Source organism: Erythrolamprus reginae, chromosome 4 (genome assembly GCF_031021105.1).
Source record: "Erythrolamprus reginae isolate rEryReg1 chromosome 4, rEryReg1.hap1, whole genome shotgun sequence".
Taxonomy (NCBI): domain Eukaryota; kingdom Metazoa; phylum Chordata; class Lepidosauria; order Squamata; family Dipsadidae; genus Erythrolamprus; species Erythrolamprus reginae.
Window position 1 is genome coordinate 18,806,798 of NC_091953.1, and position 22,866 is coordinate 18,829,663.

At 39.1% G+C, this 22,866-nt stretch overlaps 1 protein-coding gene across 2 annotated transcripts in view; it reads right to left on the reverse strand.

Moving 5' to 3' along the window:
• Nucleotides 1-22,475, reverse strand: part of GUCY1A2 (guanylate cyclase 1 soluble subunit alpha 2) — a 252,779-nt gene extending 230,304 nt beyond the window's left edge. The window contains exon 1 of one of the 2 annotated variants that reach the window (XM_070751674.1): nt 21,838-22,475. In XM_070751674.1, coding sequence (XP_070607775.1) covers nt 21,838-22,128 — 291 coding nt within the window. In that variant the 5' untranslated portion in view covers nt 22,129-22,475. The remainder of the gene's footprint in view (nt 1-21,837) is intronic. The other variant, XM_070751675.1, reaches the window with a different exon arrangement.
• Nucleotides 22,476-22,866: the final 391 nt, after the last annotated feature.

Below are 22,866 nucleotides of genomic sequence, written 5' to 3' on the forward strand. Positions count from 1 at the left end.
GAAGAGAGGAAGAGAAAGAAACAGATAGAAAAAAAGAAAGGAAGGAAAAGAGAAAGAAAAAGAATGGGATTAAGGAAGAGAGAAAGAAAATCAAAATCTAGTTTGAAACTAGCTCAACTATTTAAGTGGCATTTTGATATTGATAGCGTTGCCCTAATATGAGCTCACTGTTATAGACACACAGTACAGTATTTTATTTTGAAATTCTCTGAGGCAAAACAGGGTGGGTTTTTTGTTTGTTTGTTTGTTTATTTATTTATTTATTTATTATTTCTGTGCCGCCCAGTCCCAAAGGGACTGCCGCTCAGACACTATACTTTTCCGCCCACACGAAAAAAAATATTAGAGGGAACACTGGTCCAAACTATGCCAATTACTGGTTTTCACTCTTGATTTTTATTTTATCAGGTTTCTTTACTTCAAAAATCTGACTATCTGGTGTGTGTGTGTGTGTGAGAGAGAGAGATTGAGAGAGAGAGAGATTGAGAGAGAGAGAGAGATTGAGAGAGATTGAGAGAGAGAGAGAGAGATTGAGAGAGAGAGAGAGAGATTGAGAGAGAGAGAGAGAGAGGAGATATTTCAAACACTGACCTATCATGATGATTTATACTGGAATCAAGGATTTAATTAAATTTGGCTAATATAACCAAAGGGACAAAGGTAAAATTAGTGAAACAAGTAGCGGGAGGGAAATAATTTCCTGCACGAAGATAAATGTATAGTGACACATGCAATTCAGATTATATGGTGTGCACTACTAAAATTAAATAGGCTGAACTCACTTTTTTTTTTCCTCAGTAACCACAAAAGTTTTCTGCTTTATAATGTGAACCAAAGAAGTACATGCAGAAGTGACCAGTCATCATTAATAATGAAGTTATTTAATTAGACTTTAATTGCAAGATGCTGAATCCTTAGTTTCAATTCAAGGCTGAGGTTTATTTTTCAACTCAAATTTTATTTTGTGGACAAAAAAAATATATTTAAAAGCAGCTCTTATAATGAATTAGTACAGACTGGTGACTTCATTTATTTGCACTCAATTATGGTTTCATACACATTCAGACAAAATCTATTCTCTTTAATACTCACATGAGTCTTCCAAAATAAAAACGTATGCAATAAATACAAAAACTCATTAAGAAAAGCCAGTTTGGTCTAGTAATTAAGACATCAGGCTAAAATGCAGGAGATGATGAGGTTCAGTCCCTCCTTAGCCATGAAAGCTATCTGGGTGACCTTGGCCAGTCACTCCTCCCACTCCAAACCAACTCACAAGAGTTTTTGTTGTGGGAAAAATAGGTGTGTTCATCACTGAGTTATTTGTAAAAATAATAAAGGTGGAAGACAGACAGACAGACATGGGATAATTTGGAACAATGTTCTACTCACATTTTTCATCACACTAAGTCAAAGCACTTAGAAATGTGGATTAAAAAACCTGCACTTTATCTCTGTGAATTAGCATCACTTATGGACCGTAATCTGGAACAATCATTTTTGTTGTGCAAAATCACACTGCATTTTTTTAACTGTGGCTTTAATGTTAAATGGCATCTTTGTGATTGATTCTATTTTGTATTCAAATTATTTTGTTTACATTACAGATTCTGGTTGATACTCAAATAATGTCAGCACATGATTTTTTTATCCTTTTTTTCCTTCCTTCCTTCCTTTCTTTCTAGCTACCGGGGATAAATTATTCCCACCCATTTTGAACTTGTAATGGTAAAGATACAAGTTGCACAGAGTCTATTTTTCATTGCCAATTAATACTTGCCTTGGCAGAATTGTCTGCTTAATCGTGTGATATACAGGTTTTCGCAAATGCTGACAATATCAATTTTTTTGCTTAAAAGTAATACAATGTGAAATATGATTTCTAATTTCCATTAAGCTGTCATACATACACACACACACACACCATAACGAAAAGAAACATCTGCTTTTCTTCATCAATCACTCACTAATTTAGAATTACTTTAATGTGAATTATTGCAAGTATGCAAACGTGGTTGTTTTTCTTATGCTCTTCTGTATCTCTCTGCCAGGACTCTTGACTGTCCCAATCTCCTGATTTTTTTAAAGCCCTAGAGAGCGTATAGTAGTTCCTTCATATCATCTTTGCTTGGGATTTAATGAAATTTAGTGAAATCCCCAAACTATAACCTTAGATTGTCTACAGTCGGCCTCTCCCTGTTTCGAAGAGATCTGTAAGGGGCGTGCATAAGCGCACCACTCTGCCTACCATCCCAGTCCTACTGTCCTCTTTTATCGTTTTTATTTATGTTATGTTTTTACAAACTACTACTATCCTATACATGTTTGGAAAATAAATACATAAATAAATAAAATAATAAAGTGTTGGAATCAGAACACTCTGAGTCTCTATTGATATACTCTATGTATCTTCAAACTGATAAGAACAGGTTTTTTTCAAACGCCATCACTCTACTAAACAAATAATTCCCTCAACACTGTCAGACTTTCTACTAAATCTGCACTTCTATTCTACTAGTTTTTCTCATCATTCCTTTCACCCATTTCCTCCCATGTTGACTGTATGACTGTAACTTGTTGCTTATATCCTAAGACTTTTATTAATATTGCTTCTTCATTGCTTATTTGACCCCTATGACAATCATTAAGTGTCGTACCACATGGTTCTTGACAAATCTATATTTTCTTTTATGTACACTGAGAGCATATGCACCAAGACAAATTCCTTGTGTGTCCAATCACACTTGGCCAATAAAATTCTATTCTATTCTATTCTATAAGGTCCAGATAGCATAATATTGACTTCATTGAAGTCAGAGAATCTAGCTGGCATGGAATAGCCTAAATATGGTAGGAGGGGATGAGTTTTATTATGTTTGTGTTCAAATGGACCAAATGGACTAGGACTGGTTTTACTATACTGTTAAAGGGAATGTTACATGGGGAGAAGGATCTCAGGAGATGACACTTTTTATCCTGCTATGTGAAAGTATAAGAATTTATAATTTGATAGCTTCAAATGATTAAAGACTTGGAGCAAACGGGCTCTTGGCCTACAATGACATCTGTTATTTGAGGAAGATGGGTCAGTCTGAGAAAATCCACAGACTACATATCACTCTCAAATGCAGGGGTGCTTCTCCATAACAAGACTAGTTATGAAAAGTCTTCATGATCAAGAGCCTCAAATATCCACAGCTATTTGATCTTGTTAGAACTGAGCCTGAGTCTATTCTTCTTCGTCCTGCCTTGCAAAGCGTTGAGACACCAAGATAGAACATCACCAGCATCTCTTGGACAGTCCAAGGTTGTGCTGTACAATTAGGTCTCAACAGCATAGTGATTTTACCAAATCCTGAACTGATATTTTATTTATTTATTTATTTTGTCCAATACAAATTGAAAGTTAAGGAGAATAAAAACGTGAAGTAGTAAATATCAGGGAAGGGATAGAAGAAGAGATATGAGAGTAGTATACATCAATGAAGAGTAGAGGAAGGATATATGGATGGTAGAAAAGATATATAAAATATAGGAGACAATGTAGATGTTAAATGGGAAGGGTAAGAGCTTCAAGCCCTGAGGCACTTCACACATGCAGAGTTCAAGCTTGATTTCTCCCTATCTGTCAACACTTAGATCGTTTGTTGAAAAAGATAGAAAATTGCTATGTTGCTAGACGCCAGTCCTCACAGCTGTCCCAGAAGCATACCATGATCAGCCAAGGAGCACCAGGACTGAACTATCGCTTACATCTTAGCTCCACCAAAAGTCATCAGCAAATGTGATTAATGTTGACTCTATACTTTACTTTGCCTTGATCTGGATCCCAACTGAAACAGTTCTAGATAGTCCATTTTCTCCGAGAACTGTGGAGGTTACTGCCCAACTATCATCTCAAGAAATTTCCTTTAAAAAAGAAGGCTGGATTCTAGATTTAAAAATGTCCAGGATTATTGGGTTTAACATCAGCCCTTTGAGGAGGAACTGCCTGGGCATCTCTCTTATGGCTGGAGGAATTTATTTATTTATTTATTTATTTATTTTATTTATTTATTTATTTATTTTGTCCAATACGCAATAAGGGTTTTAGTGGGTATATATATATATATACACACATAGTAAAATACATGATGAAGGTTACAGAGGAGATACTCATAGTAAAATATATCTATGAAAGAATAGAAAAGAAGATATAGTAATAGAACATATTAATGAAAGAATAGAAGAAGAGATATAGGTAGCAATAGGACAGGGGATGGAAGGCACTCCAGTGCACTTGTACTACCCTTGTATTACCCTTTCCTTCAAGGAAAATGAGGGAAAGGAACGGATATAACTCTGAAACAAAATCACCATTTGATTCCACTCAGATGAAATACAGAGAATCCGTGAATAATAGAAGGATGATGAGATGTTCTAACTGTGCGGCAGACAAGAAAAAATCTTGGGGGAAATAGTTCTGGAAGGAAAGGTAAGAAATTGTCAAGCTAGCCCAATAGCAACTCAAAATCCAGCCAAAGTCCAGTTCTATTTGCTAACACTGTATAGACAGAATCTTGCCAGAATAAACCTATGTTGCCCCAAGGTAATGAATATATTCTGAGATATTCTGGGGAATGACTACACTGGATCTATCTCCCTTCCTACAATCTAGTTCTGGATCATGCTATCTCTAGTCTCATCCCCTCCCCTCCTTGGAATGTGCCCCCTCCTTCTTACTGTAGTCTGTCACAGAAATGAAAGAAATGAAACAAATATAACAACTCCTTGGAAGATAAATTTATCTCCCCAAAAATGAATAGAGTGTGGACGTAAGAAAAGAAGGTGTAGAAATGGAACAGAATGAAAATAATTACTGTATGTTTTAAAGCGCCACTTAAGCATGTAGGAAGTATGAAAAGAGGTGCTTGATAAAAATGAAGAAATGAAAGAAGTAGTGATTGAGAAAAAAATGAATACGAAAATAAAGGTTTGCTGCAAAAAGAGATGGGGAAAAGGTATTACATAATGACAGTAGACACAGTTGTGAATAGTGTAGTCAAGGAGACCATGGAACAGTTGATATTAAAAGAAGCAGAGAAAATGGGGCTTAATTTTGATGGAAATGGGAAAAAATTGTTCTGGAAGTGTGAGTGACTGGGGCTAAACTAGAAACCTCAACAATGGAGAATAGAAGTAAAATTTAAAAGGAATGAAATTATTTGGGATATCAAGGGACTAAGTAAATGCTGGGAAAGTATATGCCAATAGTGATAGATATGCCAATAATGATATGTCAAACGACATAATTGAAACAATTGTCATCAATGTTGATGTCCAAGAAAAAAAGATCAATGAAAAAAGTCATAAGTGCTCAAAGCATGTTGAAAATGATAAAGTTACCAATGTAGACAAATGTAACAGGAGAAATTATAAAATATAGAAGCCGTTTTCTTGTCGTAGCTGTGTGACTTGTTTAATATATATTTGGAGGTTTCTTTCCAGAGGATTGGAATAATGTCATTATTTTTCCTTGTACTGTAAAAGGGGAAAGTTTGAAAGAGTGATTGTAGAAACTATAAGGGGATCGGAGTTTTTTAAAGCTTGTCAAGAAAGATGTGATCAAAAATTTAAAAAGAGTGTCAATCAGCAAAACTGGAATACCGCCATGTAGCTTTAATTTAGACAGAGGCTGTGCAAATACTACCTGAAAAATACATAAACTTGACAAAAGAAATGCCCTTTTATTTTTGTTCCTTTCAAGGAACCATTGAATAGGTAAGCTGGGTTTATGGGACGTTTTACATGAATATTCTGCTGAAAGATAGTAAAAGTGATGGTGGAAGAGAGGCTAAGAGGGAAGCGCTGGTGAGACCACATTTGGAATACTGTGTTCAGTTATGGAGACCTCACCTACAAAAAGATATTGACAAAATTGAACGGGTCCAAAGACGGGCTACAAGAATGGTGGAAGCTCTTAAGCATAAAACGTATCAGGAAAGGCTTAATGAACTCAATCTGTATAGTCTGGAGGACAGAAGGAAAAGGGGGGACATGATCGAAACATTTAAATATGTCAAAGGGTTAAATAAGGTTCAGGAGGGAAGTGTTTTTAATAGGAAAGTGAACACAAGAAGAAGGAGACACAATCTAAAGTTAGTTGGAGGAAAGATCAAAAGCAACATGAGAAAACATTATTTTACTGAAAGAGTAGTAGATCCTTGGAACAAACTTCCAGCAGACGTGGTTGGTAAATCCACAGTAACTGAATTTAAACATGCCTGGGATAAACATAGATCCATCCTAAGATAAAATACACAAAATAGTATAAGGGCAGACTAGATGGATCATGAGGTCTTTTTCTGCCGTCAGTCTTCTATGTTTCTATGTTTTCTATGCAAAGCATATGCAAGAATAAATGGATTGCTTAAGAAATAGTTGGACACTAAGCAGAGTAATATAAGGAGGTGCATTGACCCCTTGGTTTAGCATTTATATGAATGCATAATAAATACATTGATTGGTTGATTGGTTGGTTGGTTGGTTGGATTCATATGCCACCCCACTCCAAAGACTCAGGGCAACTTACAACATATGAAAGAACAGTAAAAACATTCCAAATCCAAATTTAATTTAAACTAACTAATCTAAAACCCCAATTCATTAAAAACCAATCACTCTCATTCAAACAGCAAAACATACATTCCATTCATTCAGCCAGGGGCTAACATCTAATTGCCGCAGGCTTGTTGGCACAGGTGGATCTTTAGGCTCTTGCAGAATCTCTGGGGGGAGCTGGTTCCAGAGGTCCAGAGCCCCCACAGAGAAGGCTCTTCTCCTAGGCCCTGCCAGGTAACATTGTCTAGTTGACGGGACCTGAAGAAGGCCGACTCTTTGGGACCTGACCGGTTGCTGGGACTCATGCATTATAAGTTATAATTATGTTATAAGTGGACTAGTTGGGATGCGTATGTGCATGTACTTTTGTGTGTAGACAATATATATTTTTGGCTAAGAAGTCCAACAATTTGCAGCACGATACATTGAGGAATATCACCAGAAAACTGATATATTAAAGGCCAATGTGGTTAGATTTGACAAGAGTAAATGGGCTGGATGATTGCTAATGATTTATAAATGGGGAAAGTTAAGCAAAGGTAGATGAATTTGTAGTCAAATGTTTTATTAAAGAAGAGGAAACAGATGCAGCTGCTGATACAGAAGAATTATTGAGTCTGTCATCTGCACCTCTATAACTGTCTGGTTTGGTTCTGCAACTCAACAAGACAGACACAGACTTCAGAGGATAATCAGAATTGCAGAAAAAACAATTGCTGCCAACCTGCCTTCCATTGAGGACTTGTAAACTGCATGAGTCAAAAAGAGGTCCATGAAAATCTTTACAGACACTTCATATCCTGGACACAAACTGCTTCAACTCCTACCGTCAAAACGATGCTATAGAGCAGTGCTTCCCAACCTTGGCAACTTGAAGATATCTGGACTTCAACTCCCAGAATTCCCCAGCCAGCATTCGCTATAGAGCACTGCTATAGAGCACTGCACACCACGACAGCTACACACAAGAACACTTTATTTCCGAACAACATCACTCTGCTAAACAAATAATTCCCTCTACACTGTCAAACTATTTAATAAGTTCGCACTACTATTGATCTTCTCACTGTTCCCATCACCCATCTCCTGCTACTAATGACTGTACGACTGTAACTTAGTTGCTTGTTTCCTTACAATGTATATTGACTGGTTCCTAATATGATTTGTTTGCTTATTTATACCCAGACTATAGTTCACTGTTGTACCTTATCATTCATTTATGATTTATGAACGTATCTTTTCTTTTATGTATACTGGAAGCATATGCACCAAGACAAATTCTTTGTGTGTCCAATCACACTTGGCCAATTAAAAAAAAATCTAATTCTAATGATTTAGAGTTTTGCCAACTGGCATGTATATATAATGGAGGCAACATTGCAGAATCATGTGATTGCAATTTGCAATTTTCCCAATCGGCTTCTAACAAGAAAACTGGACTTACTTAACAACCATATATCTCATTTAACAACTGCAGCCATTCACTTAACAACTTTGGCATAAAAGCTCACTCAACAACAGCCTTGCTTAGAAATAGCAATAGAACTTATAGACTTATATACCGCTTCACAGTGCTTTACAGCCTTCTCTAAGCAGTTTTATAGAGTCAGCATATTGCCCCTAACAATCTGGGTCATCATTTTATCCACCTCGGAAAGATGGAAGTCTGAGTCAATCTTGAGCTTGATGAGATTCGATCTGCCAAACTGCTGGCAACCGGTGACCAGCAGAAGTAGCCTGCAGTACTGCACTTTAACCACTGGTTCCAATTGCGGTTGAAAGTCAAGAACTACCTGTATATCAGGGTTTCCCAATATTAACCATTCCCAGGTACGGTATATGGATTTCAACCCTAAAATTCCACAGCCACCACAGCTGTTGCTGAGAATTCTGAGAGTTGACCTCCACTCATCTTCAATTTGCCAAGATTGGGAAACAATTATTAAACAAAATAATTAATCTGTTGTGGTTAGCTCTGGCCCAGCTCCTGCCCCAAGGACTGTGGATATGGGGGAGACATCCACATGCTGCAGGCCTGTTTTGCCCCCGGTGGAATCTGATGATGAAGGCTCCTCTGACCAAGAAGACATGAGTGACAGAGAGGAGGAGAGTGTGGCAGACAGCTCAGAAGGAGATCAATTATCTAGCTCCTCCTTGGATTCAGAACAAGAGTTAATGATACAGCCACGCATAAGGAGAGCGATGCATAGGCAACAACAACTGAGAGATTATTATCAAAGAAAATGAGGCCACCTGTGGTTGGGTGGGGCTGTGGTAATTAGTGAGGCTGCTATAAATAGCAGCCTGTGGGTTTGTCCATTGTGGAGGATTATCTGATTGTTGTGTTTCCTGACTGCTTTACTGACTTTGACCTTTTGTGTGCTGATTTTTCCCCGCTTGGAAACTAAACCAGAGCAAAGTGTGTTTCACTTTGTGAAAGAAGAAGGACTGTGAATTGCCTCACAGCTGCAAGCTAAGTATCACAGAACTGATAAGGGACTTGTACAAATTACCAGTTTGTTTGGAGACCAGTGCTCTTTGCTATACCAAAAGAGGGCTTAATTTAAGTGAATTTTCATTATAAAGAACATTGTTTTGAATTTTCAAACTTGTGTGTGTCTGAAATTTGTACCAGTGAATTTTTGGGAGGAGTCTACCAGAGAGCCCGACAGAACATAATCTAGATGAAATACAGAATGCATGGCCAGTACAACACAAGTACAGTCTGGTGGTTTGGTCAAAGAGGGAGTATGAATGAGAAATGCATCACAAAACAAATACATGAAGAATGAGTGAGCTGGGATGAAAAAAAAGACTGGGAAAGTCATGGTTGGATGCAACTGATAAGATCCTGTAAAGAGTGAAAAGTTTAAAGAACAAAGAACAGGCGACATGGAAATTTGCAGAACAATCAACAGCCAATAGAAACATGTTCTATTTGCTAGGATAGAAATGTACAGAGGTATAATGGCTGGATTTACAATACTGAAATCTAAATGTAAAAAAACCCCATTTAGCTATATCTGCGCTGTTATCAGAAAAGTTGGTTCACTATTTATTTCTATTGTTTCTATAATATTCTATATTAGGAGGAGGATGCAACTAATTATGCCAGATATTGCATAATAGGACTCAAATAGTCAGATGAGATCGTAAATCAATTCATATCTGGAAAAAGAACCCGGTATTCGCTCATGAAAACTTCTCCTGTGAAAAGGATCATAGCTTTTCCGTCAAATTAAGTGAGAATGGCAGGTGGAAAACTCTAAAGATTTTAAATTCAGCCAAAACGAATCTTTTCCATGAGCACTTTCATGATTGACAGACAGTACTGATCCCCAGTTTTGAACTAGTTCACACATACCATCAAGCATTTCTTGATCTTTCATGAGCTGTTTTGCACCCAAAACCAGATTCAACTTCTTTGATGCAAAAGTCCTAAATGAGAAGTCCAATGGCAAATTGCAACATAATACCGCGCTGCTAAAATCTGCGTTGATAAATCTGAGCATAACATTAGACGATCAGAAGCAAAGACAACAAAATCTTATCTTAAAAAAGGACCATAGCATAGATTTCTTTTCTGCTTCACCATTTCTGAATGTAGCTTATATTCTAAAGGAAGAGTGGTGGCGCAGTGGTTGAAATGCAGTACTGCAGGCTCCTTCTGCTGCCTGCTGGCTGCCTGCCATTTAGCACTTTGAGACACAGAGATTCAAGGATGACTCAGCCTTCTATCCTTCCAAAATGGGTAAAATGAGGACCCAGGTTGTTGGGGATAATAAACTGAGCCTGTAAACTTCTTAGAGAGAGCTATAAAGCATTATCAGGCGGTAGTTTCCGGTCACAATTCAAAGTGTTGGTTATGACCTATAAAGCCCTTCATGGCATGGGACCAGAATACATCCGGGTCCGCCTTCTGCCGCAGGAATCCCAGCGACCAGTTAGGTCCGACAGAGTCGGTCTTCTTCGGATCCTGTCAACTAAACAATGTGGTCTGGCAGGACCCAGGGGAAAAGCCTTCTCTGTGGCGGCCCCAACCCTCTGGAACTAGCTCCCCCAGAGATCAGAATTGTCCCCACCCTCCTTGCCTTTCGTAAGCTCGTCAAAACCCACCTCTGTCATCAGGCTTGGGGGAACTGAACTACCCTTTTCCCCCTAGGCCTATACAATTTATGCATGGTATGTTTGTGTGTATGTTTGGTTTTAATAAGGGTTTTTTAAAATTATTTTAAACATTAGATTTGTTACATGCTGTTTATTACTGTTGTTAGGCGCCCCAAGTCTACGGAGAGGGGCGGCATACAAATTTAATAATAAAATACAATAATAAAATAAAATAAAGATACGTCTAAGTGCAATTGCTACATAATGTGCATTCCAGAAATTAATCAATTAAATAATTGACAGTAAAAGCTTTGGTTGCTCACCTCTATTGCCATGTTAATGAAGTTGGGCAGATAAAAGCAAAACTTGTTAATTTTACTTACAGTTCACCTTTAACCTCAGATACAGACAATACTATACTTACGGTCACAATTCAGCCCAAAAGTTATCATTAAGTGAAAAATTTGTGAAATGAGTTTAGCCCCCTTTCATCACTTTTACCCTATAACAATCATGAAGTGTTGTATCTCATGATTCTTCACAAATGTAGCTTTTCTTTCATGTACACTGAGAGCATATGCACCAAGACAAAGTCCTTGCGTGTCCAATCACTGCCAGGCTGAAGCCATCATGTAGAGTTAGAGACTTTGGCCTGGCACAGTAGAATAGTATTAGGGGAACTGGGAGGGGTAGTTGCATGAGAGGGAAAATTACTAGCCACAACAAATTCCTTTCTTAGAGTCCAAGGTCATCTTTTGTTCCGCATCAACTGAAGTAAAGAGGAAGTCGGTGAAATCACTGCACTCGGACTGGTCGTCGTGATGAACTTGTGGGTGTGGGGATGTGGGATGAACCTTAACCTGGGTGGGGAACTGGAAGGAAGTTAGTATCGGAATGGCAATGGTGTGATCAAAATGGCTCTGCTAATAAATCGAACTTTGGATGAGAGAATTGGACTGGAATATGATTTATTTTTTAGATGCTATTTGGGGCGCTTACTATCATACTTGGCCAATAAAGAATTCTATTCTATTCTATTCTATTCTATTGCCACATCCAGGAAGAGGGAGATTGTGATCCCACTATATAGAGCGCTGGTGAGACCACATTTGGAATACTGTGTTCAGTTCTGGAGACCTCACCTACAAAAAGATATTGACAAAATTGAACGGGTCCAAAGACGGGCTACAAGAATGGTGGAAGGTCTTAAGCATAAAAAGTATCAGGAAAGACTTAATGAACTCAATCTGTATAGTCTGGAGGACAGAAGGGAAAGGGGGGACATGATCGAAACATTTAAATATGTTAAAGGGTTAAATAAGGTCCAGGAGGGAAGTGTTTTTAATAGGAAAGTGAACACAAGAACAAGGGGACACAATCTGAAGTTAGTTGGGGGAAAGATCAAAAGCAACATGAAAAAATATTATTTTACTGAAAGAGTAGTAGATCCTTGGAACAAACTTCCAGCAGACGTGGTTGGTAAATCCACAGTAACTGAATTTAAACATGCCTGGGATAAACATATATCCCTCCTAAGATAAAATACAGAAAATAGTATAAGGGCAGACTAGATGGATCATGAGGTCTTTTTCTGCCGTCAGTTTTCTATGTTTCTATGTTTCTATCCGTTATGTGATTAAAATTAGTAACATGGTTTTTAAGCGAATCTGGTTTTCCTATTGACTTTGCTTGTCAGGAGGTTTTCAAAGGGGATCCCATGAGCCTGGGACATTGCAGCATCATAAATGTGCTTCAGTTGTCAAGCATCCCGAATGTAAATTACATGACCACGGGTCATAACTGAGAAAAATGGTCACAAGCTTCTTTTTTCTGTGCCGTTCTAACTTTGAACAGTGACTGAATGAACTGCTGTAAATTAAGAACTACCTGTAGTAGCATAGATAGCAATAGCACTTAGACTTATATACCACTTTACAGAGCTTTACAGCTCTCTCTAAGCAGTTTACAGAGTCAGAATCTTGCCCCCAACAAGTTGGGTCCTCATTTTATCACCTCGGAAAGATTGAAGCCTGAGTCAACTGAGTCAACCTTGAGCCTGGTGAGATTTCAACTACCAAACTGCAGGCAGACGGCAGTCAGCAAAGTAGCCTGCAGTACTGCACGCTAACCACTATGCCACCATGGCTCATATAAAAGAACTGGATTTACCATGTCTGAGCTGCAAAGAAATTCATTAATCCTTCGTTGTCATCTGGAGTTTTCCAACCTAAATACTATTGCTTTATGTGCATTGAGAAATGTAACCAGAGTTTACTTCCTGCCCTGCAACTCACACAATGTACTGTTGCTCATGCTGCTGCTTGCCAGTTGGAACAGCCTCCTAGAAACTAGGATATTCCACATCAAATGCGCACACTTATGTCATTGGATCTCACCAGCAATATGGTCCTGCCCAGATTATAACACCAATATGTCTCATTATGTGTCTATAGCAAGGCAGATATCTGGAAAAACCGATAAGGGCAGAATGTTTAAGATGCTCGCCCTGGTTTTTTTACTTCATTTATTTATTTTTATTTATTTATTCATTTGTCCAATACACAAATACATAGGAAGAAAAATAGACATGTAGTAATATATATAAGGGTAAAGTGAACTTAGAGGACAGGATATATGAAAGAAAGAAAATATATATGATAAGTGAGAGAAAGGAAAGACAATTGGACAGGGGACGAAATGTAAGACCACATTTGGAATTCTGTGTTCAGTTCTGGAGACCTCACCTACAAAAAGATATTGACAAAATTGAACGGGTCCAAAAACGGGCTAGAAAAATGGTGGAAAGTTTTAAGCATTAAACGTATCAGGAAAGACTTAATGAAATCAATCTGTATAGTCTGGAGGACAGAAGGGAAAAGGGGGACACGATCGAAACATTTAAATATGTTAAAGGGTTAAATAAGATACAGGAGGGAAGGGTTTTCAACAGGATTAACATAAGGAGAGAAGTGTTTTTAATAGGAAAGTGAACCCAAGAACAAGGGGGCACAATCTGAGGTTAGTTGGGGAAAAGATCAGAAGCAACATGAGAAAATATTATTTTACTGATAGAGTAGTAGATGCTTGAAACAAACTTCCAGCAGACGTGGTTGGTAAATCCACAGTAACTGAATTGAAACATGCCTAGGATAAACATATATCCATCCTAAGATAAAATACAGGAAATAGTATAAGGGCAGACTAGATGTACCATGAGGTCTTTTTCTGCCGTCAGTCTTCTATGTTTCTATGGGGGTTTTTTCTATTGTTGTTCTGTTCACTGAAATCAATGGCCAGGAACTGAGATACAGGAAACCGAAGATAATATTTGTTAATGTGTATTTGCTGCTATGAATGAAAAAATTATGTCTGATCTATTAAAATGCTGAAATATATTTTGGCTGTGTCTCCTTCATTTGTGAGTCCAGGACAATTTTTTCATAGTTCCAATGCTCATAATTAGCCATGCAAATAATTTAACCCCCCAAGTTTTCCAGACCCAAAAAGTATGTATTTGTCTTTAATATATCAAGGCAGCTTTGAATCCAATGTATTCAAAACGAAATCCTAGAATTCACTTCATTGTAGACACATGAATAGAAGTGAACAGAGTTCACTTCATAGTAGATACGCTGTCTTCTAAATTTAAAAGACTTTCCTTTTATGAACAGAATTATTTGTGATTCTATTTTTGGTTAACTGGAAATAACCTACATTAAATACATTGGAGCTTACATGAAATCAACATGTTTAGGGGGAAGTTTAAATTTTGACTGTCCTCTTCAACCAATATTTAATTCCAAAAGCTATTAAATGTAATCCTCAGTACATTCATTTACAAGTTATTTCCACTGAGTTGAGCTTGTAAAGCCAAAGGGGAAGATTCAATGCATAGCATAAATCAGCCAGGATTGTACATCACCTATGACAACAGAATTTACACACTGATTGAATAATTGAATTACTAAGAAGCGCCCACTTCAAACCATACCTCCATTGCAAATTTATTAGCTCAATTTCTTTTTTTTTCTTTTTTTTTAAATTCAATTCAGATTTATTTTTAATTTCCAAAAAGGTAATATTTCAATATATCAAGTTTTACTTTTTGCAGTAATAAATACCCATCAATTAAAAAAAATATCATATTAGCATATAAAGAAAACATTATCTATATTGTTTGTATTATACAATATAAATAAACGTGTGAACATTTTACAACGTCTTTGGTAATGCACAGGAGAAAACAAACAAACTTTGGTAATCAGAGCTCATCTTTCCCACAATTTACCTGAGAAATGGATGTGCAAGATTCAGTTCAAACATATTACTCATCCAACAAATTCAGCTTGTAAACTCAGTTTGTATGAATCACAAACTTAAAAGTTTTCCAAACTGGATGTTTAGGAAATGGGGTCTTCCCAGTATTGTATGCATTTTGCAGAAAACACTTGTTTAACAAACTGGTTCATCTTTTACAAAATGAAGACTGCTAAGCAGGAGAGACCTGAGAAAACAGAGGTAGTTTTCAAACTCATCACTGATTTTTTTTCCTTTTTTTTTATTAGCTCAATTTCTACATAGCATCAAGCCATGAACAAAATCAAGTTGAATTTTTCCTTCTCTCGTTTCTCCATTATTTCACGCCTTCCAAAATTAGCCACCTTTTCTTCACTACAAACCACAATTTTCCAAAATATACAACCTAGGATGATGCTTGCACTTTAAAGCAAGATCACAACTTGCATTTCGACCCTTTATATTTTAATATTGGGTGCCAAATAATGCTAAAAATGGCTTACTTTAGGCCAGGGGTGTCAAACTTTTGAGTCCGTTTTGGAATGAGTGACATATAAATAATAATAATAATTAATAATTTATTAGATTTGTATGCTGCCCCTCTCCGAGGACTCGGAGCGGCTCACAACAAACAATACATAGTATACAAATCCAATATTAAAAACAATTTTTAAAACCCTTATAAAAAACAATTATACAGCCCAAACAAACCATACATAAACCGGAACAGCTATGGGTATATCAATTTCCCCATGCCTAGCGACATAGGTGGGTTTTTAGGAGTTTGCGGAAGGCAAGGAGGGAGGGGGCAGTCCTAATCTCCGGGGGGAGTTGATTCCAGAGGGCTGGGGCCACCACAGAGAAGGCTCTTCCTCTGGGTCCCGCCAGACAACATTGTTTTGTCGACGGGACCCAGAGAAAACCGACTCTGTGAGACCTAATTGGTTGCTAGGATTCATGCAGCAGAAGGCGGTCCTGAAGGTATTCTGGTCCGATGTCAAGTAGGGCTTTATAGGTCATAACCAACACTTTCAACTGTGACCGGAAACTGATCGGCAGCCAGTGCAGGCTGCGGAGTGTTGACGAGACATGGGCATATCTAGGAGAGCCCATGATTGCTCTCAATCAATCAACTTGATTTCATTGAGGGCTGCATCCGAGTTGTTTTTGACCTCGAGTGGGTGGGCATGGCCAGGGTGGGCCTGGGCAGCTCAATTTCACTATTGTCACGAGTGACTGTGATGGCCCGAGCACCCTGTCAGTGAAAATGGGCATTCGGGCTCTGTTTTCTGCTGCCAAGGCCCACGGCCTCTTGCAACCCTCTGCCAGCAAAAATGGAGCCACTGTAGGATGGTCCTTCGCTGTTTCCAGGACAATCCCACAGACCAGATCTAAGCAACCTGCGGGCTGGATCCTGTCCCCAAGTTTTGAGTTTGACACTCCCGCTTTAGGCATTCACAATTACATAAAGCAATTTTAAGACATGAACAGACTAAAAAAAATATTTATTATTAAATGTAATGAAAAACTGTACCATAAAATCTTTCTATTGACAGACAGCTGCAATAGCTAATACGTTATAGTAATGACTTGTAAAGAATGGCTATAAGAGACTGTGGTTTCAGTTTCAATGTGAAAAATCAATTTATAATCTGAGAAGCAGAACAAGAAAAAGACTAAGAGACCACAACTATTAATGGAACGCTCCTGACTTAACCTGTGCTTGTTTTGTCAGATTACCAATAAAATATAAATACAGTATTCCTCAGAATGTGAAAATCTACATCTATCTCTAAAATCATCTCGTTACAATTATCTTAATGGTACCCAAAAGTGTGAAAATATAATTGGTAAATCTGGAAGTGCTAGAGAGCTTGAAATAATAAATTTCTTCAAATCTCTTTAAATGTGCCGTTCAAAAATCACTAAAATTATGCCATTGCTTTATTAAGCGCTTGTATTATTTTTAAAAAAATATGACAAAGGTCAGTTGGGATTCTTCATCTATTATTTCAGCATCAGCTGTGGGTCTGCCTATGCAGAAAGAGGGGAACAAATTAAAGAAATTCCATTTATACTTATCTATCTAACAGGCATATAAAGAAAATTCTATCTCTCTTCAACCCATTGGTACTTCTTATCTTTCCTGATGTACCCTATTGAATATAAACTTGTCATCATGAATAGAATGAAAATGTCAAAAGCAAAATGGAAACCTTTCCTTTGATAAGCTAACAATGCAACCAAGTTCAGATACAAATCTTTTCAAAATATCGGGAGGTTGGTTACAGTTGACAAATCACACAGATTCCTATCACTTACAGGCAATAAGTTGGCCCATAGTATATAAGCTTGTTTTATAAAGCAATTTCACAGCTCTAGCAAAAATAGCATGCATGAATCTATTCTGCCCTCAATGTTCCTGAAAAAATACTTTCAATATCTAGCATTAAAAATATTTCTAATATCTTTTTGCCAAATCGCACTCCACATGGGACTATCCAAATTTCACTGCATGAAAATTTTCTTCTGGCCTAGGGTTGCTTTTTTTTTTTTTTGAAGCTCATCTAAAAATATTTCATTAAAAGTCAAAATAAAAAATAGGCTTCAGGGTAAATGCCATTATATTTGAAGGGAAGGGAATAAAGGTGATCTAATTTACTATACATCTGTCTGAAGTCAGAAATTAAAACCAAGCTACCAATTTGTTACTGTTGGTGTCTGACCCATACAGGCATATATAATGGCTTCTATCCATGTTCAAAAGAAAAATTTGGACACCTAAATTGACCTATGATTTTACTACCTCGAACATGAACTATTCTAAAACAGATTGAAAGATCAGTGATCCTCTTAAAGTAAATATCTCAGATCTGTTGGTCATGAAAAGACTACCCATTGTTCAATAATGTGAAAACCCAAACACCGCAGGGGAAAGTCACATTTGCAATTCTGGACACAACCGATCAACATGTATCAATATTGCATAAATTATTGTTTCTATTTTAAAAAAACCTTAACCACAACTAAAATTGATCCAAAGCTTTTACAGGTATTGCACACTTCATTAAATATTATGCAATTAGTTTCACAATATAAAATGGAAGATTATGGATGCACTATAGATTGAAGATGATTACGTCCTCTAGTCTTTCTAATCAGATATTGAAAGAGGTTTGAGAAGAGAAGAGAAGAGAATTCTTTATTGGCCAAGTGTGATTGGACACACAAGAAATTTGTCATTGGTGCATATGCTCCCAGTGTACATAAAAGAAAAGAGACATTTGTCAGGAATCATGAGGTACAACACTTAATGATTGTCATAGAATTCAAATAAACAATCAGGAAACAATATTAATATAAGGATGCAAGCAACAAGTTACAGTCATACAGGAGATGGATGATAGGAACGATGAGAAGATTTTGTCATAGTAATAGTAATGCAGTCTTAGTGAATAGTTTGACCATGATGAGGGAATTATTTGTTTAGCAGAGTGATGGCGTTCGGGGAAAAACTGTTCTTGTGTCTGGTTGTCTTGATGTGCAGTGCTCTATAGCATCATTTTGAGGGTCGGAGTTGAAAAACATTATGTCCAGGATGCGAGGACAGGAGTTGAAACAATTTATGTCCAGGATGCAAGAGGATTTTCATCAAAATATATACCATTACTATAATATGATTGGTTTCACATTCCTTTCAAGCCAAGAAATTGTTGAATATTCTCAACTATAGTAAAGGCAGATTTCTCAGTAATATACCATAAAAGGGAATACCAACTATGGGATGGAGAGAGACATTAAACTGGGGCTAATCTGGTCCCTGTCCAGATGACTACAGGCAACCAGCATTAAACTAATCCCCATAGCTTTATAATTTGTTCTGCCTCTTTGCAATACTGATATAATGGCTTTTACGAAGAAGGCAGTGGCATATCCAAGGGACAAATTATATAACTGAAAACAGATTCTGGAACTATGTATAGGTGCCATATAATTGCAACTATTTTATTTTTAGCTCTTGTGATAGTGCTTATCAGGAGAAATGTTGCAGAAACATTTCTCAGTTCCTTGCTCAATTGCCCTTCTCCATTCTGGATGGATGGATGGACATATATATGGTTTAAACACACACATACACACTCTCTCATGCTCTAAACACACACACACATTCTATGTGCACGCACAAACAGCCAGAGAGCAAGGAAGAAGAATCCCACAGGATTAATGAGAATTAAAGCACATTCAACAGACTCAGAAAATCAGCTAAGTTTTGCCAAGAGGGATTGAAAGCAGATGGGAGGGGAGAATTAAACAGAGTATTTTTTTTTTGGGGGGGGGGGAGACTGGCTGGCATTTTACTCCAGCATTTGGTTGTAAGGAGCATAAATATTTACTAATTCCAAATAATGACTCCTTCCACAACTTCAGAACTGTTCCATGTTTTAGGAATCTAAGATCAGGACCTTCCTTCTCCGCTTCCTGCAAAGCTCTCGTGATAATTTCTTAGATCCTTCCTTTTCTGCATTTTAGATAATGCCTCACTTTAGTAACTAGAACCTTTCCTATGGTCCTTTGATATATTGATGAGATTCCTATCAGCATCTTCTAAAAGTCATCATACTAGCTTTTTGTAACATGGTCTTGCAGCCACAAAAATAATCAATAGCTGGATTAAAATGGTGGGAACTATCAGGTATGGTTGAGCAAAATCATAAGAGTTGCAATGAACAAGTTTTATATATGGCAATTAAAAGAGCAAAGAGCAGTCTCTTATGTATGGGACTTTTTTCATAAGACAAATGAACATCACTAGAGAATACTGTACAGACAAAACTGATGGCATTACATAAAGCAAATGTATGTAACCAAGCTGCACTTGGCCATCTCTTTCCCTAGGAAAAACAAACAAGTTCAGAATTCAAAGCAGCTTGGCAAAAACCATATGGAATAGCCAAGAGATAAAGGGAAACAAATTACTTTTCTATCTTTAGACTTTTTTTAATTATTGGGGGGGAAAGAAGTATAATTCCAGTCAGGAATAGTGGTCCGTGCAAAACTCCACAGCTGGAAAGGATCAGGCTGAATTAGATTACTTCCAAGATCTCTCTTGGAATTGGATGTACCAATAAATGAAAGGATTAGCAGCCAAGATTGGAGAGAAAGGGGAAAAGAGCAGAGACCAGCCATTATGGGATAAAGGCTGAAGTTGAATAGAGAAAAGTCTTAAGTTATCTTTGATAAGAAATATGGGAAACCACAACCCTTCTGATCCAAGAAGTGAAAATAAACTTTGGAAAAAGGGAAAAAAGGAGGACTGTGTTCCATTGGAAGATGATTCATGGGAAGTAAACATCTAAGCCATGTTCTCTCCGTGTTCTCATAAGAACGCTACAGCATGGTAAGACAATAAACAAAACTGTCTGAGTCAGATTACATGTGTCACAGGCAAGAATCAGAGAATGCAATGTTGGACTACCATTCACAAGCCATCAGGAGGCTTACAAATAGCAAAGGAGGACCAAGGGAAAAAAACTCTGTAGACTGGAGGGGCTTTTCATTATCTAGATTTCTCTGGAAAGCTTCTGTGCAGAATAGAAGTTGGGGAAGGCTTTGAACCAGTAATACTCCCCTGCTACAATTAATCAGTAAAAACTCTATCCCAACTTACAAGGTTTCTTTTTTCATTCTTTTTTTTTTCTATAAGGCTTACATGGGCAATTTCTCAAGAGAATAACCCCACTAGGATGGTTAGGGAAGCAGTAGAAGAATCAAAATATTTCTGGAATAAGCGCAGAAGCAGCATTGCATTACACTCCTCGCCTTTGGTGTCTTCCGGAGGGATTTAACGCTGCCAATTAAAAGATGTCAATTAAAGGTGACATTTATCTCCGGCTCCTTCCCCCTCCCCATAAGGAAGTCCAAAATGCAGTTGGAGGAAAACAAATAAAATGCAAGAAGAAAAGATGAATTTTGGATGGGTGGGGGGAGGCGGACAGCCTTTGGAAAATTCCATAAAGAAAACCAGAGGCTGAATGAGAAGGGAATCCTCCAAAAGAATTCTACATTCTGAACAGAGCCACTTCGAAGGGTCCGGGGATTCCTGACGTTCCTGACTACTTTTCTTTTCTCTTCCTTCCTTCCTTCCTTCCTTCCTTCCTTCCTTTTTTCTTTCTTTTTCTTCCTTCCTTCCTTTCTTTTTCTTCTTTCTTTCTTTCCTTCCTTCCTTCCTTCTTTCTTTCTTTTTCCTTCCTTCCTTCCTTTATTGTTTGTCAAAAACGTGTACAAAATAATAGGTATGGTGCAACGGGTCAGGGATTCCTGATGCGTCCGGCCACTTTCTGTCTGTCTGTCTGTCTTTCATCTATCCAGCCATCTGTCAAGGCGAATAAACAAAACAAAACAATAGGTATTGTGGGGATCTGCAGAAAGAGCAAATGCCCAAACATCTGGAACCGAAGAGGAAGTCCCTCCAAGTCTCAGCACGCGGCGCAGGAGCGGATCAAGGGTGACACCTGGGCGAGGGACAACCTGTGGCCGCGCTTCGAAAGCCCGCAATCGTGGGAAAAGAGTGGGCGAAGAAGGGGGGGGCGGAGATGCTCCGGGATGTCTACAGGGCGCTGCAGGTTGGAGGATCCCGACGGCGTCCGAACCCCGCGTGTCCAACAGCCTCCAGCGCCCCCCAAAACAAGCCCGCCGGGTGCCTTTCCTCCCGGTCAGCCCTTGAAGGGCTCGTAGCGCATCCGGCCAAAGCGGCTCGCCTTACCTGCCTACCTGCCTTGCTAGCGGCGAGGGTAAAAATAATACATACACACGCACACAAAAAGGCGCATTTACCGTAGGGGCGGCGAGGCGGCTGATGCTCTCGCCCAGGGAGTCGAGGTTGACCCGCCTCCTGCGAGGAGCCCTCCGAGAACCCGCGGGCACCGGGCCGGGGAGACCCGCCGCAGCCGCCGGCGGTGGAACGGTCGAGACCGGGGTGGTAGCCCCGGATTGGGCGGCGGGACTCCGGCTGCCGTTCCAGAGAAGCCTGGCCACCGGGCACTCGCTTTCTTCCTCCGGGCTGGTCTCCAGGTAGTCCGAGCCGAGCGAGCTGAAGGATTCCGAGGAGATTTTTCGGCGGGACATGCTGGCGCGACGGTGGAAGCATCAGCCGGTGAGGGGCTTCAGAGAGACGGCGGAGCGGCCAGTGAATCCCGCAGGGCGACGGAGCCGGCTGGGCTGCTCATGGTCCAGGGCGCAACGGAGCGCTTCCTCGCTTTCTTTTATATAAATATAGATATGTATATGTATATATATATTCTTCCCCTCGCCCGGAGGCTCCACGCGCGCTGCCTTCGCGCCGCCGCCCGCCTGAGAGCATTTAAAGGCGACGCCTCCGTCCGCTGCCCTCCTTTCTCTGCCTCCCTTTTTTCCCTCCTCTGGCCCTGCAGCCGCCGCCGGGCCGCCTCCCGCCTGCCTGCCTCCCTCCTTCCCCGGGTCGCTTGGCCCGCCTCCCCGCGCCTCCGCCGGCGTCACGTGCCCCGCCGCGGGAAGGTGCGCCTCGCCGGTCGCCAAATTTAAAAGAGAAGCGTCGGGGCGCGGGAGCTTCTCCGGCTTCCCCGAGGCCTGGCCTTTATTTTTTGAAAGACACCCCACCACCCCGTTTGTGCAGGGCGAAGCTGAGGGGAATGTTCTGAGGGGAGAGCAGGCGAAGAGTCAGCTGCGAGCGCCCGGGATGGCTTCGACCAGTGAAGGGCTACCCAAATTTTTACTACCACACTGTGGGCGGGGCTTATGCAGGATGCCCAGCATTTTCTTTCAACTTCTTTCGGCGCAAATTGGGTGCTCTGGGGTGGGGCTCCATTTTATGTTCTCCCCCATCTG